Here is a 23,837-nt window from a genome sequence, read left to right on the forward strand (position 1 = left end):
ATGTACTTCAGCCAAGTCCAAAGAAACAAGACTAACTATGAGGCTAAAGCTGCTTTGCTTCATTTTAATTTTTGAAAAGTCCATCGTGTTTAAAAAATAAAGAATTTCCCTTTGTTAAAGCTGGATCGTTAGTGTAACAAGTAGGCTGCTAGGTTAGCTCCTTCCTAGAGGTCTGAGAAATGGCCGCCCTCAGATTCGGCAGTTTGAAATAACAAGTGCGGCATGACAGGGCTTGCAGGTGACTGCACCCTGGGCTTGGGGAAGGAGGAGGAGGAGGTCAGGAAAGACTATCTCTACCCTCACACCATCCTGACACACTCATGAGAGTCCAAGAGGAGTGTGGGTGCTGGTGCAAGACCCCTGAGGACCCACTGCCTTTCCATTTCCTGCACCCCAGGAAGGATGGCACAGTGATCTACCCCTCTGCAAACTTTAGTGTAAAATGCCCGAGTCCCAGGCTACGCTGCCTGTGTGGCCCAGTGCACGTCGCACATGGGCCTGCTCCTTTCCCATGGGGGCTGCTGGCTGGTCCTGTTGCGCAGAGCTGCAGTTGTGATAGGTTTGGGGGTACTTGTGCGCGTTCCATGGCCAGGCAAAGCTGCTGGAGCTTAGAAAGGGGCGTGATCCGGCAGGGGCTTGTCACTATTTCCTGTTGGAGAAGGAAGGTTGTCCCCGCCATTCTCTCTGCCACCGACGACTTTAGACTACACCAAAGAAAACAAAGAAAGCACACACCTGAGACACAGCACCAGAGGACACAGAGACACAGAGCCCAGGCCGGGACTCCCCATCAACCTACATGGACCGCACACCTGGACATAGCACAAGGTGAACTAGAATAAGCCCAGGCCAGGATTCATGGTGCCCAATGCTACAGAGTCTACTTAGCAAGGACACTGCTCGGCTGGAAGCAAAAGGAACTGTGGATATAGGCAACCACCTGGACGGATCTCCAGGAGGTGCTGCAGGACAGAGGCCACCCCAGAAGGTTGCAGAGCACACAGTCCCATCATACAGCACTCAGTCACCACACGACAGCTACAGAACTGAGAGGGGCCAGTGGTGGCCGGGGCTAAGGCAGGTGAGAGTGGGAGGAAGGAGCTCTGAAGGCTGATGGGGCTCCTTGTGGGCATGTACTGCAGTTCTGTAAGATGTTACTGTGGAGGGGAACTGGGTAAAGGGTACAGGTCCTCTCTCAGTTTTAGTTCCTACAACTGCAAGAGAATCTAGGATCATCTCGAAACAAAAACTTTTTAAGAAGTTTATGGAAATGACAGTTTACACACTGTCCAGAGACTCAGACACCAGCGACCCCATGGTTACCTTTATGGTCCCAACACGATCCTCAAACGACTTGAAGGTGGCAGAGTTCCTAGAAGAGAGGGAATGGCTATCAGTGCCCAGAAGGACGGCCATGATGCCCCCACCCCCAAGTCTACGGGGCCTGACTCAGGCCTCCATGGTATCCTGAGATCCCACTGCATAAACACGGCCTGCCAAACCCAGGCCCCACACCCCATGTGTGTGTATGTGTGTGTATGTGCGTGTGTACAGCGCCCCTGGGACAGACACGTGCCTGCCACCTGCTGGTGAGACCAGGCCTCCCACGGGTGACCTGCAGACCCTGACCATGACGGACAGGATAGTGGGCACACCTCTCCTGTCCCCAGAGAGGCTTTCCGAATTTGGGTTAGAAAAGTCCCCAAGTGCTCTTCACACACACCTCTCAGAGCAAAAGGGAACCAAGGGCGATTGGAGGGCAGCAGGGAAAGCAGGCCAGCTGAGGCATCCGCCCACCCCCACAAACATGGGTCCCCTTGGTCCCTAGAGGCCTGCCAGGCAGGCAACAGGGACAGGAGCTCTGTCTGCAACCATGGCAGTGACAGGAGGGACCAGAAACTGTGGCTCCAGATATCCCCAAGGAGCTCCAGGCCCCGTAGGGGAAAGCCCTGGGGACACCTGGTCCCGCCCGAGCTGACCCCACTGTGCACACAGGGCAGCAATGGCTGACAGGCAGAGGGATTTCAGAAGAGCCTTTCCAGAGCCCCTTGCTGACGCCAGGATGCAGGGCACGGTGCTCCTGCTTTAGGGAGCTGTGAGAACAGGGGGCGGGATGGGCCCACGTTACCTCATGGCTGGCATACTGACGGAGTGGCGGATGGAGTAGCTGCTGCTCAGAAGGAAGCATGGTGAAAGCAAAGAAGGAAGCGAGCGTTAATACCATTCAGCGGTGCTGAAGTCTGACTTGGCAGAGTGAGGACAGGAGGGATCTCCAGAGGGGCCCACGCCAGGGGAAAGGTCCCACTAGACCAAGGCTCTCTCCTCCTCCCCGCTAAGGAAACACCAGAGGTCAGTCCACAAGTCAGGCCTGGCCCAGACATGAAGTAGGCGTGAAACAAGACAGCCTGTCGACAAGGCCTGCTTCTGGGTACAAGCAGCCCTCAGCTGCCCAACCAACTTCAGGGCAACTTCAAGGACCAAAAGAGCAGTAGCCGAGTTGAGAAAGTGCAATACTGCCGATCACGGGTGGGATATCTGGGTCCCAGGACCCAGGGCAAGCTGGGAAGGCTGCCCAGGCAGCAGGCTGCGTCTGCAGCACAGGAGGGGCTCTGAGGCGCAGGCAGGGCAGACACTGCACGTACCATGAGGGACTTCCATGTGCAGTGATGCAGGGCAGGTGACCCCTGAGAGGCCAGAGTCTCTGCAGCAGCTGCCAGCTGCTGGCACACAGACACCAGGCCAGGGAGGAGGCAGGGCCGAGGGGTCTTGTTACCATGTCTACCCCACCAGCAGGCCCAGCCCCATTCCAGAGCTGCATCAGTCTTACCTAAAGGAGTGTGAGAACGGATGAGCCCTGAGCCAACGCAGCAGAAGAAAAGGAAAAAGACACATCAGGAAGGGGACCTAGATCAAGTTCCCAGGACAACACCGAACCTCCATCCGGAGGGATGGCTGCCGCTATGTCCTGCATGCTGACCGGAGAAACCCCCCTGCCACCCAGACTACGCAGAGTGGCCGTGTCCTAACACAACTCTGCATGCACACGTGCAGGCCACTGTGGCCTAGCCTCACAGCCATGCTGAAGGTCCAGCCTGGTCGCTGCTTGAGAAAGCCCTGCCTGCAGCTCCACGATAAGCAGCAGACCCAGACAGTGTCCCCACATGCCCGCAGATCTGCTGTCTCAGAGTACAAGCAACTAACAGGACCCAGAGTCCCTGGGGACCCCCAGGCTCAGTCACTGCTGGGGGTGTCAGCCGCCAGCCATGTCCTGTGCAACCTGCCAGGCTGGAGCCTAGCATAGCCCACCCACTATTGGGTCCTGGTTGCTGTTCCTGACACAGAGAACGCTCAAGGACCTGGCCTTTAGGACTCTGGGCACCAAGTGCCGACCAACATGCCAGCCCGCTCTAGGTGGAAGGCTGGACAGCAACCAGCTCACCTCCCATTCTGCCTGCAGCCCCACAGGGCCAGTCCTCAAGGACACCATTGCCATGAAGGCCCACTGGGCCCAGAATTCACATGACCCTCCCTGGGGGGCCTCTGAACCAGGGCAGGTGACAGACCTGACCTCAGATAGCACCATGGCCACAGCACAAGATGACGGTAACTGCAACAGCCAAGAACAAACATAGGATCAAGGCCAGCCCTCACAGTGCCACTGAACACAGGCAACACAAGCCCCTCCACCATGTGCAAATGCCCCCCAAGGCGCACTGAAACTCGAGGTCCCAGTCCTCCTTCACCAGATAGGGCAGGCAGATGGACAACGAGAAACCACCACACAATGAGCTGCTGGCCTCTGCCCAAGGCAGTCCTCCCCAGCTGGAGAAGCACTCAGGGCCCATCCTAAATGCTCTGACAAACTCAACCATGAGGGGCACTCAACCGAGCCGAATCACGCCACAGTGACAGAAAGGGCTCCTCATGGAGAACTCAACTCGGGAAGACCTAATATCCACAGCTCCCCCATGAGGCATGCTGAGGCACCGCGCTTTGGGGGGGACATGCAGGTGTGAGCCTATGAGCTTCCCTCCAGCAGCCAGGGGAAGGGGATGCTGACCACCCGGGAGGCTGGCTGCCCTGGGCATGGCCATGGCTCCAGCTCACCGAGAGGCTCAGAGGCCAGAGCAGGCATCCAGAGAGTGCAGCAGCATGGTGCCAACACCTGCCTAATTTCAGATGAGTTGTGCCCACCGAGTTTGGGAGAACCACAGCTCACAGCCAGGAGACCCTGGTCCCTACAGCTGCAGAGCAGCGCTGCAGCCCAGCTCCAGGCAGGCCTGGGGTGTGGTGTCCCACAGGCCAGTGCCTGCTCATTTGGACGCAGCTGCAAGCAGGTTGAGCACTGACCTAAGGGCGTGGGGCTGTGGCTATGGGTGACCCATAGGGCCCCCTAAAGGCACAGGGGCAAGCAAAGGTGCATACTAAATGCTGTGCTCCCCCACAGGCTCACAGATCCAGACAGCCCACAGAGAGCCTCTGCACGGCTGGCACAGCCCATACCTGGGGCCCCATGGGACATCTGCCAGACTAGGGAAGGGGGGTGCTTAAACCCAGCAAGTGGGGAGGAGCGAGGTGGGAGCCAGCCCAAGGGGACAATGTGCCTACCGGGCACTCCTCTGCACATTGCCCTCCGAGGGCCCGTCTCCACCCCCCTTGTACACAGGGCTGAAACAGCAGCCCAGTGGGCTCCAGCCCATCCTCCTCATCACTGTGCTGGCCCGAGGAAGGCTGGCATCACGGTCACACGCAGGAGATGAGGGCAAAGTGTTGGTCCGTGGGTGGAGCCACGGCACACCTGAGCTGCTCGGTCACGCCTTGTCCCCAGTCACTGCCCTCAAGGCCAGGCCTCTGGGAACGTGTGCTGGCTTGGCCCTGGGTATCTGGCTGCACACCAGCATCCAGGAAGCATCTCACTGAGACTCAGGCCAGACAGACATTGAGGGATGCACATGGGGGCTTTTCCCAAGGACGGCTGTGGCCCACCCAAGATAGACCCCTGTTTCAGCATGCCTGACCACCAGTCAGACGGCTACAGTGACCACCACTCCTCACTAAGGATAAGGAAATAGAGGGAGACACACAGGGTTAACACTAGGGCTGGTGCGGCTGTAGCTGGGGTGCCAAGGCCACCTCCACCAGAAGCCTCAAAGAACCAAGCCACAAGGCTGAGCAGAGCAACCAGATGTCTCACCTCATGTCACCAAGTTTCCTGCTGATCGCAGAGCCCACAGTGGACAGGGCAGCTGATGTCTTCTGTCCTGCCTGTGAGAGCGTTTCCTGAGTCTTCTTGTAGCTGAGGGGAGGCAACACAAGTCCAGTCAACTGGATGGCAAGGCCACCCCACAGGGATGGAGGAGTTGAGGTAAGCACGCGTCTAGCTGTCACAGACAGGGTGCATCACGTCCCCATGGCCCTACTGAGCTCTTAGCTCCACGAAGCTACATCTCCCCAACGCTGTGACAGTTCTCTGCCTCTCTCACTGCCTCCATGTGACACCTGTGTGCCCCACCCTCTACTCTCTGCTCTTCTTGGAAAGCAGAGCCCAGACCGAGGCCACAAGTATGGCACAGGGGCAGGATGGTCCTCTCAGGAGCCCTTCACCACAGTGAAGGGAACCTAACTAACACACACTGGAACTCCTACATTCTCCTCTCGTGTAAGCAGGACCCCAGCCACATCCACGCCAGGGGTTGGAGGGAGTGTGCTCCCAAGTGCAAATGTGCATTTGTCGGGGTCAGTGCTCCCCAAGGTGGGGGCATCAGGCATGCAGCTCAATGCCACGCCATTTGCAAGGCGAGCGTCTGGTATTGGCACCAAGATCTTTGTTTCCATCTCCTCCCCCCAGGCACAATGGAGGGTGGCTCCCCACCTCAACATGGTCTCTGCAGGACAGAAAGAGCCACACGAGCGAGGCACTGCAGCCACAGGCCAGCCAGGGCCACAGGCCACTCTGAGCGGGACATCTCACACTGCCTGTCTCACCCAGCTGCTTCCACAAACAAAAAGAAGGACGCAGGAGCCTGTAACATGACAGACCCCATTACCAAACCCTAAACTCAAAGCCCTGGCCACAGTGCTCTACTCAGCCAAGGCAGGAGGTCCGCCTCAGCATCACTAGGTACAACCCAAAAGTTCTTTCCAGACCGACTTGACCTGTGATGACAGCAGCCTCCAACCGTCACTGTCAGCAGGAAGAGCCAATGGTGGTGCCCCAGGGCTCAGCTCTGCCCCCTCCCAAGCCCTTTCCCAACCTTCCCAAGGGCTGTTTCCCACCTGGGCTCCCACCTGGGCTCCAGTTCCCTCCTATTTCTGCCAACTGCTGCCCCAACTCTCTCTCACCAAGGGATCTCTACCCAGCTCTGAGCATGGGGAGGCTTCCAGCTCATCCCTGGAGGGGTCTCGCCACACAGCTCTGAGTACAGGAAGGAGGCTTCTGGCCATTCCCGGACAGGAGTACAGACAGTGTACAGCGGGACAGATGGGGCAGAACCTCATTCCTCACACAGTGGGGCCTTCCATGCTTCCTTGGGGGTGACCTGGCCTGCCAGCCTGAGGCCGACAGCCTCCAGGCCAATGAGCGGTCCAACGAGTCGCAAGCCGGGGCCTCCCCTCCCCGTCCGTGACCGTGTCCTCTCCTTCCACACACGAAAGGACTATCTGCTGTGTTCTCTGGCAACTGTGATAGCACTTCTTTCCAAATAGAGAATCTTTGAATATGCCACCCAGTTTCCGATATGCGTAAATGAGACTGAAGCAGATTCATGAAGGTGTCACCACCTAGTTCAAGGTCTTCAATGAGACACCCAGAGTCACTGTCCCCCAAAGTAACACCTCAATTAAAGCTATCCATGACTCTCAGCCACTAACGTTCCACCTGACTTTCTAGAACAGAAAATGCTCCCTCCAGACCCTTCACCTGGAACCAGAAATATAAGTGATGCTCTAAGGACCAAAACAAAACGGCCAGTCAGACAAACACATCACTGCCACCAAAAGGGTCAGGCCAGCTCGCACCTGGCCACTTCACTCAATTAAAAGCCAAAGAACTTGGAGTCACAGATGCTCCCCAAGCCTCACAGAGCCCCAGTGACTCAGCAGCACTCCCTTCCAAAGGTTGCGCCACGTCCAGGCTGTACACTGTCTGCTTCCACTTGCCCCAATGTACTGTCTGTACACCCTGTCTGTACCCCATCTGCCCCAATGTACACTGTCTGCACCCCATCTGCCCCGCTGCACCATCTGTAGTCCATCTGCCCTGCTGCACCGTCTGCCCCATCTGTCCCACTATACCGTTTACCATCCGTCCCAATGCACTGTCCAGCTGCACTATCTGTACCCCATCTGTCCCGCTGCACCGTCTGTGCCACTGGACCATCTGCCCCATCCGTCCTGCTGTATACTATCTGCACCCCTACGTCCCACTACACCGTCTGCCCTGCTGCACTGTCTGCCCCATCTGTCTCACTGTACTCCGTCTGCACCCCGTTTGTCCCACTGCTCCCCGTCTGTACCCCATCTGCCCCGCTGTACTCCGTCTGCACCCCGTTCGTCCCACTGCTCCCCGTCTGTTCCAATGCACCACCTGCCCTGTTTGTCCACTGCACCCTGTTTGTCCTGTTGCACCATCTGTTCCATCTGTCCCGCTGTACACAGTCTGCACCCCGTCTGTTCCACTGCCCCATTTGGTGAGAGTGTAAAGCAAAGCGTGGTCCCCTTCACAGTATGAGAGAAGACAAGGGTAAGCAAATATCAGAACACCAACCCCGTCAAGCACAAACCCTCCCTGCCACTTGGGCAGGTGGGTCAGGAGGAAGAGCAACAGAAGAGGTGAGGGGTGGGAAGAGGGTGGTGCTGCCAGCTACAGGCACTCACAGGTCAGACTGGGTCACTTTTTCGTTCCACTCTCCGAGTTTCTCAGAAGTTTTCACATAGCTAAAAACAGAAAGTCTGTGGTGAACAATTTAGAATAAGTTTTTTAACTCAGGTCTGAAACTGTCCGTGGAATTCTGAGAAAGACAGAAAAGGACCCATTGACAGAGCAAACCAAGGGCTGATCTGAGGAAAGTCTGCTGCCACAACCATGCCTGCACCCTTGCTCGGCACATGCTGGCACCAGGTGATCCCAGTGAGGTGTCGGGGGGCTGCTCACTCCCAGTAGGCAGTGCTCAGTTGAGTCACCACTGGGGGGAGGTGGCAGGACAGCTACCCATGGCTAGAGAATGCCAGACAGCCACCTGCTGGATGTGCTTATTAACAGGGCCACAGAGCCAAGGCTGGGTCGGAAATGGTGTCCCAAATTCAGAAGGGTGAGGTGAGTCTGGGTGAAGGCCCATGATGTACGACTCAGTGCTGGTGACAGGCTCACAGGCCCCAGTCACATACACAGGACTCCAACAGAGCTCCCCACCACCCCACGTCTGGCCAGTTTCCACCTAGAGGATGAGCAGGATGCCATATTCTCCACAAACAAGTACAGGCCCCAAATTGGGGAGCTAGTCCCAGCACACTGGACCCCTGTGTTCCTGCACAGCCCCTATTCTCCACCCCCAGGCTGTCTGGGATGGGTACCTACGCGCTGGAGCCTTGCATGTCATGCCAGCTCTTGGACAGGTTCTGCCGCAGCCCGTCCAGGGCGGAGAGGCCCAGCTTCCTCTTCAGCTCCCCACAGTGCCGCTCCTTGGCTGCCAGGACCTGGCGCAGAGTAATGATCTCCTCCTCCACCTGCAAAGGCACGAGCCAACACAATGAGGCCAGAAAGACTGCAGGGGGACTACACCTGGCACATGCTCGATGCTCTGCCCACAGAAGGCACGAGCCGACACGACGGGGCCAGCCAGAAAGACTGCAGGGGGGACTACACCTGGCACATGCTCGATGCTCTGCCCACAAAAGCGCCACTGGGCTCAGAACAGGCCCCACAGCAGACACCAGGTGCTCTGATCCAGTATGAACACCCCAACTGCTTCTGGAGCCAGGTAGTCTTGGGGGCTTAGCCAGGTGGTCTTGGGGGCTCAGCCAGGTAGTCTTGGGGCTCAGCCAGGTGGTCTTGGGGGCTGCACGTCAGGGCCCAGCCTGGCCCCAGGGCTCATCTCAGATGAGTATGAGCCAACTAGGCTCATTGAAGCGCCTACCCGGGTCCTAGGCCCTGACTAAAAAGCCCCTCTAGACTGTAAGCCTTAAACTTGGATGTGATGGAGGGTGTGACTTGGTACAGCTCCTCTAGCCATGGTCTTTGTGACTCCCACCCTATTAGTGTGTGGGACTGTGCAAATGTGAGGTACTTGTGACCCACCAAGGGGACTGGACAGCTTGTGAGTAATGTAAATAATGTACATGGCACCCTTGTGGGGGAGGGACCATGCAAATAAGGTGTATAGACCCCTAATGTGGGGATTAGTCAGTTTTGTCATCCTGCTAGGCTTAAAGTGAGCCTCCTAGAGGCAGAAGGGGGGATCTCACTGCCATCAAGACAGAAAAGCCAGAGGTAGAGTGGAACGTGTCCTTGGAACCAAGATCCCTATGCTGGACTCCCTTGGGAGAGAGACAGGCAAAGAGACTGGCAGAGTCTGCAGAGATACAGCAGAAACAGTGGTAGTGGAACCACAAGACATCAGACAGAGCAGTGGGCTTGCCAGCCCACAGAGCGAGAAAGCTGAGTGCCGATGGGCAGGAGGCTTGTTGGTAGAGTGGGGTGCACCTATTGGCAAGGCCAAAAGAACTTTTAACACTTGCCCAAGCAAGGCAGAGGCCAGGCCAAGAGGCAGAGGGCCAAAGAGAGGTGTGTCATTGGGCATGGCTGAGGGGAGGCTGTCCTGGTTGAAGAATTGTATCCTGAGTCGTATCTCTCCCTGAAGTGTAACCTGTTACTTCCCTAATGGAAGTAACAGGTTCTGTGTGGCCACTGCAATCAATTATCAAAACCAGTAGAGAAGGAATGAGTGCAGAGGGAGGGATGGTTGGTGTGAGAATTGGTAAGAAGGCTGGAGGGTGATGGCATGTCTGGCCTCATAGGAATCAGCCTTAGGCTGCCACTGGTGATTCTGTTTCCCCCTCATGAGGTTGGAGGAGGTCAGAAGAGGCCACCCCATGTGTTTTTTACACTGGATGAGAAAAGGCTGAGCAGTGGCAGCCAGGCCCACCTGCAGCTGGGAGGGAGCTTCACATACAGGGTGAGGGGCCACATGACAGATGGACAGATGGACACAGACCCGACGTTAGAGCATTTATGTCTCTAGGTCAGCTCCAGCCCTCAGCAAAAGCTGAAAGTAAATTCTCTTTTGTGTTCAAAGGGGTTTGAACTAGTAACAAAACAACTCTGGGGACAAACATTTGACCTATCTCAAGTCTTCAAATATCATGGAAACATCTTTAGCAATTTTATTACTTTAGAAAGAGCCTCAGGACCCTCAGCCCCCACAGGAGCATGCACTGACATGCTCCTGGGTTCTCAGGGCCCTCACTCACCCCAGAGCACCCACTGAGCATATTCCCGGGTTCTCAGGGTCCTCACACACACACACACCCCCCCCCCCGAGCACGCTCCCATTCCTGAAGCAGTGAGGCACTAAATACCAGCTCTGAGCTCTCCACATCACTAGGTCTCGCTTCAGAACACAACCAAAAAATAATTAAAAGACACATATAGTTCCCTAAGTCCAAACCACTCCTCCTGCAGTTACAACCAGTGAACACAACATCCCACTTATGATCAGATGCCAGACAGGCTTTGTGTATCTGGCATTCTTGGATGACATGCAGTTGGAATTTGTAAGTGACACAAGAGCTCCTTCTTCTGGCCACTGTATCCTGAAAAAGACCCTGTGGTTTCCACTTCCGTACCAACATACTCTGAAACAAAATGCAAAGCCTTTGTCACCCTGGAGTTCCTGCTACTTCTCTTTTAACCTTCTTGTGATGCAGGAACAGCTGCGTCATTTCCCCGAGTCATCTGAAACCCAGGCCCAGGAGCAGGCTTGTTTGCAGGACCTGCTCTGTCCAGACCCAGGACTGATCCAGAACGCATCTTCAATGCCGGGAAGCCAGAGCCAAGCCCATAACGTACAGGGCTCCCAACCATCGGATTCTAGAGGCTGACGTGGGCCCCTATGAGACGCGGCGTCATGGGGTGAGAAGGGGTAGAAGGTTATCCTGCAGTGGGACAGAAACTACACACAGACGCTCTCACATGCAATTCGCATTCCCCACGGAAGGGACTCTCACAGGTCAACAGAAGCAGCTTTTACAATTAACTTTTACCAGAAAAAGTATATCTGAAAGAAAGCATAAGGTCCAGGGCAGACAGCACCAACCACCTTCTGGAGTCCTGGAAGCAACTGGCACTCACATGTAGCTCCCAGCAGACAACAGGCAGAGCAGCTGCCCCTGCACAGTGCCCTCTCCACCACACACGACGCTGGGGTGACAGGCTCAGCCCACCTCCACCAGCGGCTGAGGGCGGCATGGAGCTGGACATGTTCACAAGCAAAGGCTGCCCGAGAGTGGTCTCTGTGGGGAGCACAGAGCAGTGTGGGCAAGCCCCAGGGCAATCTCTCCAGCACGGACAGCACCCTGGCCCCCGTGAACCCCAGAGGCCTCCCCACAGGGTTACCTTGGCAAGCTCAGCCCTGAGCTCCTCCTCCTCAGCCTCCGTCAAGCCTTCGGCAGCAGGGGTCTGGGCAGCCGCACCCGTGTCGACAGGGACGTCCATCATGGAGTCAGACAGCAGACCTTTGTGAGGAGAGTTCAGGTTGATATCTACTGAGACGGAACAGGGTCAGAGAGTCCAGTTAGAAGGCAGCAAATAAAAAGGGTAGGAGTCTCCATGAGGGAGAAAGTGAGGTAGGAGGGCAGGCATCCAAGGAAGAAGGCAGCTGAAGAGACTGTCAGGACTAACAAAGCCTCTTTTCCAGAAAGTCCTGGAAGACAGGATGGACCACGACACCGAGGACAGCCTGTGCAGGAACCCCGGCCACCCCAATGCAAACCCAATACCGGGGCACTGCTTCTGGGCACTGGGGACACTGATGCAGGCAGCTACTCTAACTCTGGTTTCCCTGCGGGGCTATGCTCGCTGCAAACAAGCAGCCGATCTCATACTTTCCAGAAGAAGGAACTTAATATGGCCGTAAACAACACAAGTAGCCTCACTTTGCACTCAGCTCATCTGCCAGGACCCAGGAGAAAATGACACACAAGAAGCCTGTGCCAGCCGCCAGACCCTGCAGAGTCAGCCAACACACTCTGGGCACAGTGGGGACATACTGCTTCCACCCATGTCACTTCTTTCATGCCCTCTTTCCTGTCCACATTACACACCTGCCGGTCTGCATACACTCTCCCAGGCACTGCCCAGGGGGAAGACCCGCCTACTCCAGTCCCCTCTGACTCCAAACACCTGAGCGCTGTTCTGCAGTCCTCCTAGGACCAGTGCTGAAAATGTCTTCCCTCTTACCCAGCACAGCTCTGCTACCAACTTGAGATGTTAAAATAAAACGCAAAACTGCTTTGAGGTGCAGATGTCTGTCTACTGCAGTAAATTTCACCTAAAACCAGACAGCCTACTTGCAAGTGTCCCCCTTCCTCAGTGCAGAGCCAGAGCTGTGCATGTCCTTGGCACTCGATGTGTTCTACCAAGTGCAGCAGGTCCACGTTTTTAACAATGGATCTTATTCTCAGCTGAGACTAACCTACTTGTAGCCACCATGTTGGATTTACTCAAGTTCCATAAAGGCCTTGACATCGTTACAAAGTTTATCCCGTTTTTCTAAGTAAATGAAGGCCCTTAAACAGTTTCTATCTATAAGGCTAAAACTGGACCCCAAGGAAATCACTCCAAGAATGAAACTGGGCACTTGGCAAACATGTACCAGGCACTGCACAATCTCGCTGTGTGACTGCCAATGTCACCACACCCTACAGGAGGATGCTACTCACGTCTTCATTTATGGAGGAGCTTGAGGCCAGAGAAGTGTCCCACCCCAGGTCTTATAGAGACGAAGTGTGAGGCCAGTGCCCTGGGTGAGTCCTAGCTCTCCCAGCCCACATACTCATCTATAAAGCAGGGGACCAATCTGGCCTGAAAACAGAAAACAGCCATTTGAGAAATGGGCACAGACAGGCGCCCAGCAGCTGAAACCAACAGAACCAACCCATTGCCGTTGAGTCCACTCCAACCCCCCCGCAACCTGGAGTGTTACTGAGGAAGTGTTTGCCTGCTTGATTGCATAGGCTTTTCTCGGCTGTAACGTTAGTGGAAGCTGATGGCCGGGCCTTTCCCATGGTACTACCAGCGGATCTGAGCTGCCCACCTGTAGGTCAGCAGCCGAGAGCCTGGCATGTAGTGCTCAGTACGTTTTCCACTATTCTCAAAATCAGAATCCAGTGCTGTTAACGCTTAACTCAATTACAAAAACAAACCATCCTGTGAACTTGCCTCTTTGTGAAAAAGCCCAGGACTGTTGATGCTTGCCTACTCCGTAACAGACGTTAGAAGGAGAAAGACTCCCAGAACGTATCTGACCCCAGGGACGCTGAGGCTTCCAACAGGCTGAGGCGCCCCCTGGCCACCGGTGCCTCCGCCAAGGTCGGCGTTCCCTGGCCAGCTCCGCAACACACAGACGCTCGTGTTTAGCTACCACTTCACGCCCTGGGCCTGCTCCACGCCCTGATCTGGAAACACACCTAGTGAGCTGGGTGTGCCCGACTCACTCCGCCCTTCGCCTCATGTGGCAATCCCCAAGGAGCCTGGGCCTCGGCAGCGTTGCTACCCAAGGGGCTGAACGCGAGCATGGCCCACGACAATCAGCCCAAGGCCAGTGAGACAATCCCGGGGGGCCCGGCGCTGGGATGGAGGGCGGCGCAGCAAGGGACGGGCCAGGGGTGACTGGGATAATGGGAGCCCCTGGAATGACGAGACCAAAATCTCTAGGAGAGCGTCGGGCCGCAAGTGGGCCTCCAAGCGGTGCCCGGGGGAGGGGGGTCGAGAAGGCAGCACAGCTGGGAGGCCGGGAAGCAGCCTGACCACCGGGATCTCCGCGTACAGGGCCCAAGGGGCTGAAGAGGGACTACTGTCTGCAAACCGGAAGGGGCTGAAGGGACAAGAGAGTCCGAGAGGCGATCCTGGGAAGGGCGGAACGCGAGGCAGCCAGACCCATCTGCGGTGGGCGGACCGGGCCCGACAGGTACCTTGGCCTGCGGGGTCCATGTTCAGGAGGCAGCAGGGCCGCAGCAAGCGTCAGGGCCGGGGTCGCGGGCGGGATAAGAGCCAGACAGGCCGCTCTGGGAGTCGCTCGCCGCGTACACACGAGCGAGCGGAACCGCCTAGACCGCCGCGGTATTACGTAATCAGAGACGCGACGGCCCACTTCCGCCCTAGCACCCGCCCCGCCATCGTCCCGCCCCCAGTGAGCGGTGTCCAATGAGGGCGTACTTCGGCCTAGTCGCTGCTCACTGCTCCAACCTGATAGGCTGAGGCTGTGGACCAAGCCGGAAAGCGAGGCCGGGGTCTGAGGGAGTCCCTCCTTGGTATACTCCACCAGCGAGACACTGGGGTAGAACGGTCCGGAGGAGCAGGACCACGGGAAGGTGGTGAGGAACCGCTAAGATGGCGCTGCGGAATTCCAGGGCTGGGTCCCTGGGGGTCTTAAAGGGGGTTGCCGCCAACTGTAATGCAGTTAAGCGCTCACTACTAACCTCAGGTTGGTGGTTCGAACCCACCTGGAGGCACCTCGGGAGACAGGCCTAGAGCTCTGCTTGCAAAGTTCGCAGCCTTGAAAACCCCGCGGAGCAGTTCGGCTCTGCACACGTGGCGTTGCCGTGAGTCGGCAACTGACAACTCGACATCAACTGACAACGACACAAGCGCCTAAGCTCACGCACCTTCAACCCAGTGAGAGCCTTTCCAAGGTTCCACCTCTTCACTTTAGGGTCAGTGTCTGGCCTCCTAGTCTCCCCTTTTTTCAGTCTGTACTTCTGTGGGGATTTATAGTGTGGTGATTGTTCAGGAAAAAAATTGGATCTGCCAGGCTGCCCAAACGTGGTTGCTGGAGGCTTCTCGGCCCCTGAATTCCTCTAGAGCCCCTCTGCCTGGTCCTCACTCAGACACTGGTCTTGTGGCCACAGAGTTCCTACAGGCAGAGCCACCTTGAAAAGAAGCCCCCTCCACGATGTCCAGCCTCCTGCCAGGTCACCCCAGTGTTGGCTAATATACTGACAGCTGTCCCGTGAGGGAGTAGGTGTCCTGCAGCTGGCTGGGAGACTCCCAGCACACACTGACCCCAAAGGAGAGGCACAGAGCTACACCCTGGCTCTGCCAGAACAAGCCTGAGCTCTTCCCTTCCTTAGACCCTACTGCCCCTGGAAGAAAGCCCTTAAATGGGGTGCAGGCCCTTTAAGGTCTGGCCCCCAATGACCACGCCCTCTTCTGCAGGCTCCAGCCTGATTACTCTGCATCAAAGGCTGTCCCATCCCCCTCCTTTCACCTGGCTAGCTCCTCCAGGCAGTTTTCTTTCAGGACCCCAAGGCCCTGTAGGTGCCCCTTCTGCTCTCACAGGCCCCAGTACTTCCCCTGCTCTACTGGCCTCTTTAGATTCTCTGACCCCAGAGATTCTTGCTCCATCTGCCTTGGCCAGGCCCTGTCCCAGGGGACAACAGGGACAGCTGGAAGTGCCTGCCTCATGTAGTTCAGGGCAGACAACAAATGAATAAATCACAGATGGTGTTGAGCAGGCTTGGCCTCATCTGTGTCATCCCTGTGCGTCCGCAGCCCTGTATGGACATGCCCCTCTGTCTGCCTTGTTACTTCCAGTTTGTGGTACAGTTGTGAACCCCTCCCATAGATGCCAGGGGAGGGGATGAATCCTAGCACCCTGCAACACCACACTGGCTGCAAAGGCCTCTGCAGTGCCCTCCTTGCTCAGCTGGGGAAGCTTGCACACACACTGAGCTGGTGAGTATCCGGAAGAGTCCCTGTGACCCAGCCCAGGTTCCCAGTGTCCTTCTGTGGTTATCAAAGCACCCATCACACAGCATCACCACAAAGTGGGTCAGGTTAATTTTTGCATTCCCTTCGGATGCAGGGCACAAACTGGGACGTCCAAAAGTGTTCGTGGGGACAAGGGAGGGAGGGAGTGAGCAGGAAAGAACACTAAGCTGAAGGCCCTGTGGGATGAGGGCCCCACCCTCCCCCAGACTCCACCTTCCACCGCCCTGAGAGAAAGCTTTGCCCAGTGAGCCACGCAGAGCCAGATTTACGCGGCTGGGATGTGGGAAGGGGAGTGGGTTCGTGAACACGGAAGCCGCACAGAAAATGGGCTACAGCACCCAGGGCAGCTCGAAGTCCTGCGGCTCCAATTGGCTGCAGTGAGTCGCCTCCACGTTCTTGAGGTGCCTGCGGGCCAGAAAGAGCGCGAGCTGCCGGCGTCGCCGCGTGCCCAGGCCCTGGCCCACAAGCCAGGGGAAGGCAAGTCCGTGAGGCCCCCAGGCCTCCTCCCCGTCCTGCTCCTCCTCGCAGCGCGCGCGGTAGGAGCGCAGCAGCGCCAGGCACCACTCGTCGTCCACGCGGTAACGCGCGTACAAGGCGGCCTCCTGTGCCAGGGTGCCGGCGCGCAGCCAGCGGGCCACGACGGCGCGGCCCTCGCGCGCCATCACGGCGGGGTAGCGGTGCTGCAGCAAGAGCAGCAGCAGCTCGTTGCCGCGGTTGCCCTCCACGTTGCCCGGCGGCAGGGGGCGCAGGGAGCCTGAGGTGCTGACCACTTCGTCCTGCGTGCGCCGCAGGAGCAACACCGGCCCCGGGTAGCGGCACAGCTGCTCGGCCACGTTGAGGTTGAAGTGCTCGCGCACGGTGCGCACCACCAGGTGCTTCCAACTGTGGGGCATGACTTTCAGCGCCAGCGGCACCAGGTCGTCGAAGGTGGCGTCCAGCACCAGCGCGCCCAGCTCCGGGTACGTCATGGTGGCCCAGGTGGCCGTGAAGCCGCCGATGGACCAGCCGTAGACCACCACGTGCGTGGGCGGGAAGTGCAGGCGGTGCAAAGCGTACTTGACCACCACGTCCATGGCATTGGCGTCGTGCTGTGGGTACGGTGTGCCGGTGCTGCCCCCGAAGCCCGAGTGGTTCCAGCCCAACACGGAGTAGCCGGCCTCGAGCGGGGCCGACAGGCAGCCCATTTCGTAGAAGCCGGCGTTGCCTTCGCAGCAGATGACCAGGTGCAGGCCGCGGCCCTGGCTGCCCGGCTGCTGGCGGCGGTCCATGAACATGGTGTCTATCTCGTTGCCATCACAGGCCACCAGCTTGGCGCGCCGACCCTGGTAGCGCTCCACAAGGCGCGCTTGGCCCTGCTGCAGCAAGGGTAGCAGCGCGCGCGTCATCAGCGACATGGAGCCGGGGTACACCAGCCAGCGGCCCAGCGAATGGGCCAACGCGTAGCTGGCAAGCTGGCTGGGCAGCTCCCGAATCTGCTGCAAGAGGCACTGCACCTGGCTGCGGGCAGCGCGCGGCGGCCGGCCTGGTGTGTCCTCCCCGAGCGCGCCACCCTGCAGCAGCCACACGCCAGCTGCGGCCGCCGCGTACGTCAACGCACGATGCCCGCTGCCGCCTCCGCCGGCGGTGCGCACGTCATCCCACCGGAAGTCCACCGGCCAGCCGCGGAAGTTGTAGGTATAGTTTGCGGTCAGATAGATCTTGAACACGTGTACCAGCGCCTTCACGAAGCAGATGACACACATGGGTCCGAGGCTAGGAGGCGCTGCACCCCACCCAGTCACAGATTCGGGGTCGGTGTGGCCACAGGAGGCCTAGGCCCGGCCCAGCGGGCAGCTGCAGGGACCAGGGCCGCGCAGGGCTATGCCGGAGCACCCCTCCGCGTGAGCTAGGCCCCCATGGCCTTTATGACCTGTGCCTTCCAGCGGGGCGGGGTCTGTGCCAGCGGGCCAGCATTGTGAGTCACTGTTGCTTGGTGAAACCACAGTGAAGGCTTCCGAGGCTTCCTGGACCCCCAGGTTCTGCCCTGCCCTCAAGACCCTGCAGTGGCCACACCCTCCTTGCCTGGCCTGCCTCCCATTCGCCCCCAGCCCCATCCACACCTTGAGCAGCACCCACTTCCCTCCTCCTCAAGTTGGAGATGGCAGGCTGGCAACTGAGAGCCTAGCCGTCTTCCTGCAGCTCTGTGCCAGGCTTGATGCACCTTCCCCAGCCTCCAGAGGTACCTATACTGTGTAGGAGGGGACCGTGGAGCAGGAAGTAGCTTCTTTGGGGTTCAGGTTGTTGACACTGTGCAAACCTGTGGACTCCCAGAGTGGGCTCAGCTCCTTTGCAACACCATTCATGGGGAGCACCGGGGATTTGGCCTGGCCAGGGTCCCTGGTTAACAGCTCCAAGGGTAGAACCCCTGCCCACCACACTTTCATTCCCAAGAGAGGGGTAAGCACCAGCTGGAAAGCCCTGCCCTTCCCAGATCTGCTTTTCTCGGCCCCCACAGCAGCAGTGACCTTCTCCAGGTGGGTCTTGCTTTGCCAAGGTTCTGCTTTTTCAAGCCCTGCTCCAAGGCCCCCCTCCCACCTAAACCACCCTGCATGCTACACCTTCCTCTTTTCTGGAGGGCTGTGGCGGGGGTTCTCTGTTTCTCCTGCACAGCACAGAGCAAGCCCAATGAAAGTGAAGGGGGCAGGGCTAGAGCCCCAAAGGGGGAGCCCCAGGGGAGGGCAGGACTCAGAGCGTTCCCCCAGCTGCTGACCTTAAACATGTAAAATGTTAATTCCAAGAAAGTGGCAAACCCTGCCAGACCCTCCGAGAGCCAGGCCTGCTGAGACCAAGTGTGCAGGGGCTCTGCTGTCTGCCTCTGCGTGTCCGCAGCCCCCGCATCCTACCAGTTTGGGAATCAGAGCTGCGAAGCAGCTGTCTTAGAGGCTGAGAGCCAGGAGGGTAGTGCAGAGGGTCACAGGAGAGCGGTGGTTACAGAGAGGGCTGCTGGGGCTGACTGGCCCCCCAGGGTTTCCAGAAACGATACAGGACACCCGGTTGAATTTGTGTTTCACATAAGCAACAAATACTTTTTTTAAAAATATTTTTAATTCTTGTATATACAGCAAAACATGCACTACCTCAGCAGTTTCTACAGGTACGAGTCAGCGACACCGATTCCAGTCTGAGCTGTGCCACCAGGCTCACTCTCCTTTTCCAAGTTGCTCTTCCCCCTTAACACTCACTGCCCTGCCTGACCTTTCCAGTTGTTGCCAATTTGATCCCATATAGAGAGTTCAAAGGGCAAGTGTTCCAGGCAGATGTTTTTTATGAAATGAACTTAACTTACTGCTTGGTTTAAGAAAGACTTCAGAGGATCTTTGTGGTTTAAGGTCTAAAGATTATCTCAGGCCAGTAGTTTCAGGACTCATCCAGCCTCCAAGGCTCCAGAAAGTCTGATTCCATGGCAATTTGGAATTTCGTTCCACATGTCCCCTCTTTGATCAGGATTCTTCCACAACACCTTAACAACAAATACGCTTGCAGTATAAGTATATCCCAAATACTGCATGGGGTATTCTTTTTCTTTTTTTTCAATCTGCTATGTTATTTTTATTTTTTTAATTTTTATTGTGATTTGGATGAAAGTTTACAAAGCAAATTCATTTTCTGTACAGCAGTTCATACACATTTTGTTTCATGACATTGACTGCAATTTCCCATAATGCAACAGCTCTCTTCCCACTTCCTCCCTGTAGTTACCTCAGCCCTGTGTCCGTCTTTCCTGTGCCCCCCTGAGTTATCTCCCTGTGCAAACACTGCCCTGACATCAGTGTTCACCCCATATGCCAGTCTACTGTTTGGCATGGGGCATTCTTATATTAAGAAAGTGTTGTTTATCTGAAATTCAAGTTCAAGTGGATGTTCCAGTTTGCTTTTTGGTTGTTGGTTGCTTTTGCTTTTACTAAGTCTGCTAACCCTACCCCCATACCAGCCAGCTGGGGTCCAGATTTTCCTGGTTACCCAGCCTTTATTCCAGATTGGGCAGCTCTCCACATTGGGCTGGTCCTGAGGGCCAGGTGGGTGTCTCAAGATCTACTGGTCTGCCTGGTCGAGCCCCCTCCAGTCCACTTACTCATGGGCCCCTCTCCCCCATCCACCTGGTCAAAAAAACAAAAAACAAACTCATGCCATCAAGTCAATTCCGACTCATAACCACCCCCGCTGGGTTTCTGAGGCAGTCAATCTTTATGGAAATAGGTTGCCTGGTCTTCCTTCCATGGAATGGCTGGTGGGTTTGAACTGCAGTGCCACCTGGAGAGCACATAGGCTACGAAACCTGGTGCCCAGGGATGGGTGGGACTGGCTGTGGGAGTCAGTGGTGAGCGTCCTCCTGAAATGTCCCCCCTGGCCACTGTGGAGAAAGGTAGCCAGTCTGGTGAGGGGTGGACATGGGGGCCTCTGGGGGTACTTCCTCTCCAGATAACTCATTAACAAACTCTGAAGTTACTCTGCTCTAGTTATAGGGGTCCAGACCATAGAGTGAGCCCCCAGCAGAACAGAGGGCCTGATGAGGGGCCGAGGCACTACTTCTCCACGGAGATTCAGGCAGTGTAGTCGAGGGTGCCTGGAGGGCCCGCATCTCATCTGGACCCTGAGAATCTGTGGGCACAGCAGTGGTGGGAGGGGTCTGTGCAGCCCAGGGACAGGCCACAGGATAGTACACCTGTTCAAGCCCACCCCCCAGTCTGCCTGGTTAGGGGGCCCTCTGTCTGCCTGCAAGCCCCCTCCAGTCCACTTACTCATGGGCCCCTCTCCCCCATCCACCTGGTCAAAAAAACAAAAAACAAACTCATGCCATCAAGTCAATTCCAACTCATAACCACCCCCATTGGGACTCCTGTTCCATCCTCCAAGAACAGGTCCTGCTTCGGATGAGCCTCTCCCCCTTCCCATCTGTTCTGAGACGCATGTTTGGATGTGGAGACTTTTCTTCAACCCACCTGCCCTGGTCTGGCACAAAACCCTGGCTCCCCAGGGGCAAGCAGGAAGCCTGGGAGGAGGGAGGCAGCGAGTGAAGAGCTGAGCAGACGTTGAGGGGCAAAGTCAGGGGCGCTGAGTCTGTCCTGGCCCCTGACCCCACCAGCCCTGCCCCTACCAGCCCTGCCCCTAGCCCCAGCAGCCTGAGTGCCCCAGAACCGGGGTTCTGCTGTGGGACAGGAAGGCATGTGACAGGAAAGCTGCCTTCCCCCGCCCCTCAAGACAGGAGCCCCTCCAGTGGACCAGTGCAGCAGTGGTGACCTCTTGTGCCCCCTCCCCATCTGCTCAGGGAAGTAAGCAACAGGGCTGGAGGTGGGGCTGCGTCCCTACTTACCAGCCCCCCAGCCAGCCCCGGACTGACGTCTGTGCATCCAGCCCTCCGGCGGGCATAACCTCTGGCCTCCGCCTGCCGCGCCCCACAGGTCCCCTCCCCCGCTGAGGCTCTCCCTCCTGCTGGTGCTCTGCCTGCCTCCCTGGGGGCCGTGATTTATGCGGGAGCTGAGCTGGGAGCCAACCTTGGAGAGGAAGGAAGGCAGAGAGAGAAAACCAGTCTCAGAGGCGGGGTGGGCCGGGCCTGGCAGGGTCGCCCAGCAGGGAGCAGACCTCGGCGCCGGCGCCCGGGCTCTGGGAGCGGTGCCCGGCCTGGGGAAAACTGAGGCCGCCCGGCGGGAGGGGCGCTGAGTCTGCACAAACGCCTCTGCTCAGGAAGTGGGGTGCTGGGAAGGTGGGGGTTTGGAGCCTGAGGACAGGCAGGGAAGCTTCCTGGCGGATGTGGGGTCAGAAGGGGCGGAAATGGCCAAGACAGCTGCTGAACATCTGGAATGCAAGTTTACCCACAGCCCTCGAGGACAGTGGGGTCAGTGGGGGGCTCACACCCGCCTGCCCTCCATCCTACTCCCCGCTGGCTCCAGCACACACACCCTGTGGCCCCAGCTCCTCCTCAGAACATGCCTAGCACCCGTCCCAGAGGTGGGGAAGCCAAAAATTGTTCCACAGTGAACACACCTTCAAGTGACCTCACTCTGCACGTGGAGACGAAGGAGCTGGAGGGTCATTGCCCCAGGGACTCAGGGGAGGCCACTGTCTTCCTCACGCACAGCCCAGCCCCCACCACCACTGCCTCAGCCTGGGAGAAGCAGCTCCCCTGGCCCCCGCTGTGAGCTTCTAGTGGCCAACAAGCCAACTTGCCCCAGGACTGAAACCCGGATATAACTACACCACCTGTGAGGGTGGGCCAGGTCATACCAGATTCCCCTACAGGAGCCTGAGCACACAGACAAGGGCTGCCTACAGCCTCTAGTATCAGGGTGGAGTCACCTCTGGTCAGGGTCTGGAGCCCAACAGCCCCCTGGCCACCCCAGACTTTGCTGTTTGCCAGTCTCACATGGCTGAGAACCCTGGGGAATGGCCCCTCAGGGCAAGGGCATCGTCTGTCTGCACCGTAGCTACTGAAGCCAGTGGGAGGACAGTTCCCCTGGAGTTGTTCAGACCCTTGGAATGGCCGCTGTGTGCCCAGGAGCCTCAGAGCAGAGGCCTTACCCTCTGTCACTGCCATACCCAGCACAGGGTTTGGTCTAATGAATTATCAGTTAGTGTTCAAATATAAAATGCTCCTTCCAACCAGTGAGGCAAGAGTGCAATAATTACCTGATATCTCCGCTCCTCTTCCAAGGTGTCTGTGGCTACAAATCTGGGTTGTGTCCCTTCATACCCCTCTATTCCCTTTCAAGCACACATGGACTGTTACTTTGTCATGTAATTCACAAACTGGAGACCATGGACTCAGCAGCTGGCTTTTCTGTGCCTCCCACCAGGCTTTGAGGGGCTGGGCCCTCTCCCAGGTGGGCCACTGGGTGCCTGCTGCCTACCGCCATGGGCAGGCCTCTGCAGGGGCTGCCAAGAGCACAGATCCTCGTCGTCTCTAGGTGCCTCTTCCCTATGCGTTAGGTTCCCAAGGGCAGGGTTGCTGAATCAAAGGGTGTGTTTGTTCTCAGTCTGGAAAGTTGGCCAGATTGCTGTGGGGAAGGGCGTGGTAATTCCCACCTCCCCACGTCCTGTCGTGAGCCAGGCTGGCTCTACCAGCTCCGCAGCCACACCGGGCGGCAGGACGCTTCTACCTTGTGCCATCTGATGTGCACACGCACGTTTGCCTGTGTGTTTAATGAGTATCGCCTGATTCCTGACCAGGCCGGCCCTAGAAGCCATTCCGCCCGATTGGGTGATCCAGTCCGGTTTTTCTCTGGCGGGCCCTCGGGGATCCCTCACCTGTGGGACCCGGGGCGCCTGCGGCTGGCCTGGCGGCCGGATCTAAACTGCGGCCTGGATTTCAGCTCCGGAGAGGCTGAGTTGTCCCTCCGTCTGTTATCCGGGTCTTGGTGCCGGGAATCCCGCAGTGTTACGCCTGGTCAGCTTGAGACCAGGAAAACCAGAAGAGGGGCGGGAAACACACCCTGCCCCGCCAACCCAGCCCGCTGACCCTGAGCCCGAGGTTCCTGGGTGTGAGCCTCGGGTGGCGACTAGGACTTCCGTGAGTGAGACCCAGAGGTCGCCCCCTTTCCTGCCCCCCCCCAAATCGTGGAACCGCAGGAAAGTTCCACGCGGGGCTGTGCGTGGAAGGTAGGGCTGAGGGGACGTCTGTGCAGCGTCCCTGGGGAGGCCGGAAACCGGGAGCTCTGACGGCAGGGGTGCCGAGGTCTGCACAGCGCCCTCCTCCCCAAGGTGGCCACCGTGCGCCTTCGGGGGCGCCGGGTCGGCAATATTGTGCCGCCTGCCCTGCCTGGATCCTGGTTGGGGTCCAGGCCGGCGCTGGACGGAAGTGGCGCGCGAGGGCGCAGGG

General features: G+C 57.6%; 2 protein-coding genes across 2 annotated transcripts; both read right to left on the bottom strand.

The window, feature by feature from the left end:
- Window positions 1-608: 608 nt before the first annotated feature.
- Window positions 609-14,206, bottom strand: TPD52L2 (TPD52 like 2). Its single transcript, XM_007954649.1, has 9 exons — window positions 14,188-14,206; window positions 11,612-11,757; window positions 8,576-8,724; window positions 7,876-7,935; window positions 5,195-5,296; window positions 2,828-2,854; window positions 2,129-2,170; window positions 1,324-1,372; window positions 609-704 (listed from the first exon to the last, which is right to left on the bottom strand). Exons 1-9 carry the CDS (start codon window positions 14,204-14,206, stop codon window positions 609-611), a joined length of 690 nt encoding a protein of 229 aa, XP_007952840.1.
- A 2,108-nt stretch (window positions 14,207-16,314) lies between these two features.
- On the bottom strand, window positions 16,315-17,727 carry ABHD16B (abhydrolase domain containing 16B). Its single transcript, XM_007954658.2, has one exon. It carries the CDS (start codon window positions 17,725-17,727, stop codon window positions 16,315-16,317), a length of 1,413 nt encoding a protein of 470 aa, XP_007952849.1.
- Between the last annotated feature and the right edge of the window lie 6,110 nt (window positions 17,728-23,837).

This window comes from Orycteropus afer, unplaced genomic scaffold (genome assembly GCF_000298275.1).
Source record: "Orycteropus afer afer isolate SDZICR_OR568_19922 unplaced genomic scaffold, OryAfe1.0 scaffold00469, whole genome shotgun sequence".
In the NCBI taxonomy this organism is placed as follows: Eukaryota; Metazoa; Chordata; class Mammalia; order Tubulidentata; family Orycteropodidae; genus Orycteropus; species Orycteropus afer.

Excerpts from the sequence above, each read along its gene's own strand:
- TPD52L2 (XM_007954649.1), bottom strand. Across the intron at positions 2,855-5,194 it reads AGGAAACTTGGTGACATGAG|GGCTCATCCGTTCTCACACT; the intron begins GTGAGACATCTG and ends GCGTTGGCTCAG. Across the intron at positions 1,373-2,128 it reads GTCAGTATGCCAGCCATGAG|GAACTCTGCCACCTTCAAGT; the intron begins GTAACGTGGGCC and ends CCTCTCTTCTAG.
- ABHD16B (XM_007954658.2), bottom strand. The coding sequence starts at position 17,727 with ATGTGTGTCATCTGCTTCGTGAAGGCGCTGGTACACGTGTTCAAGATC.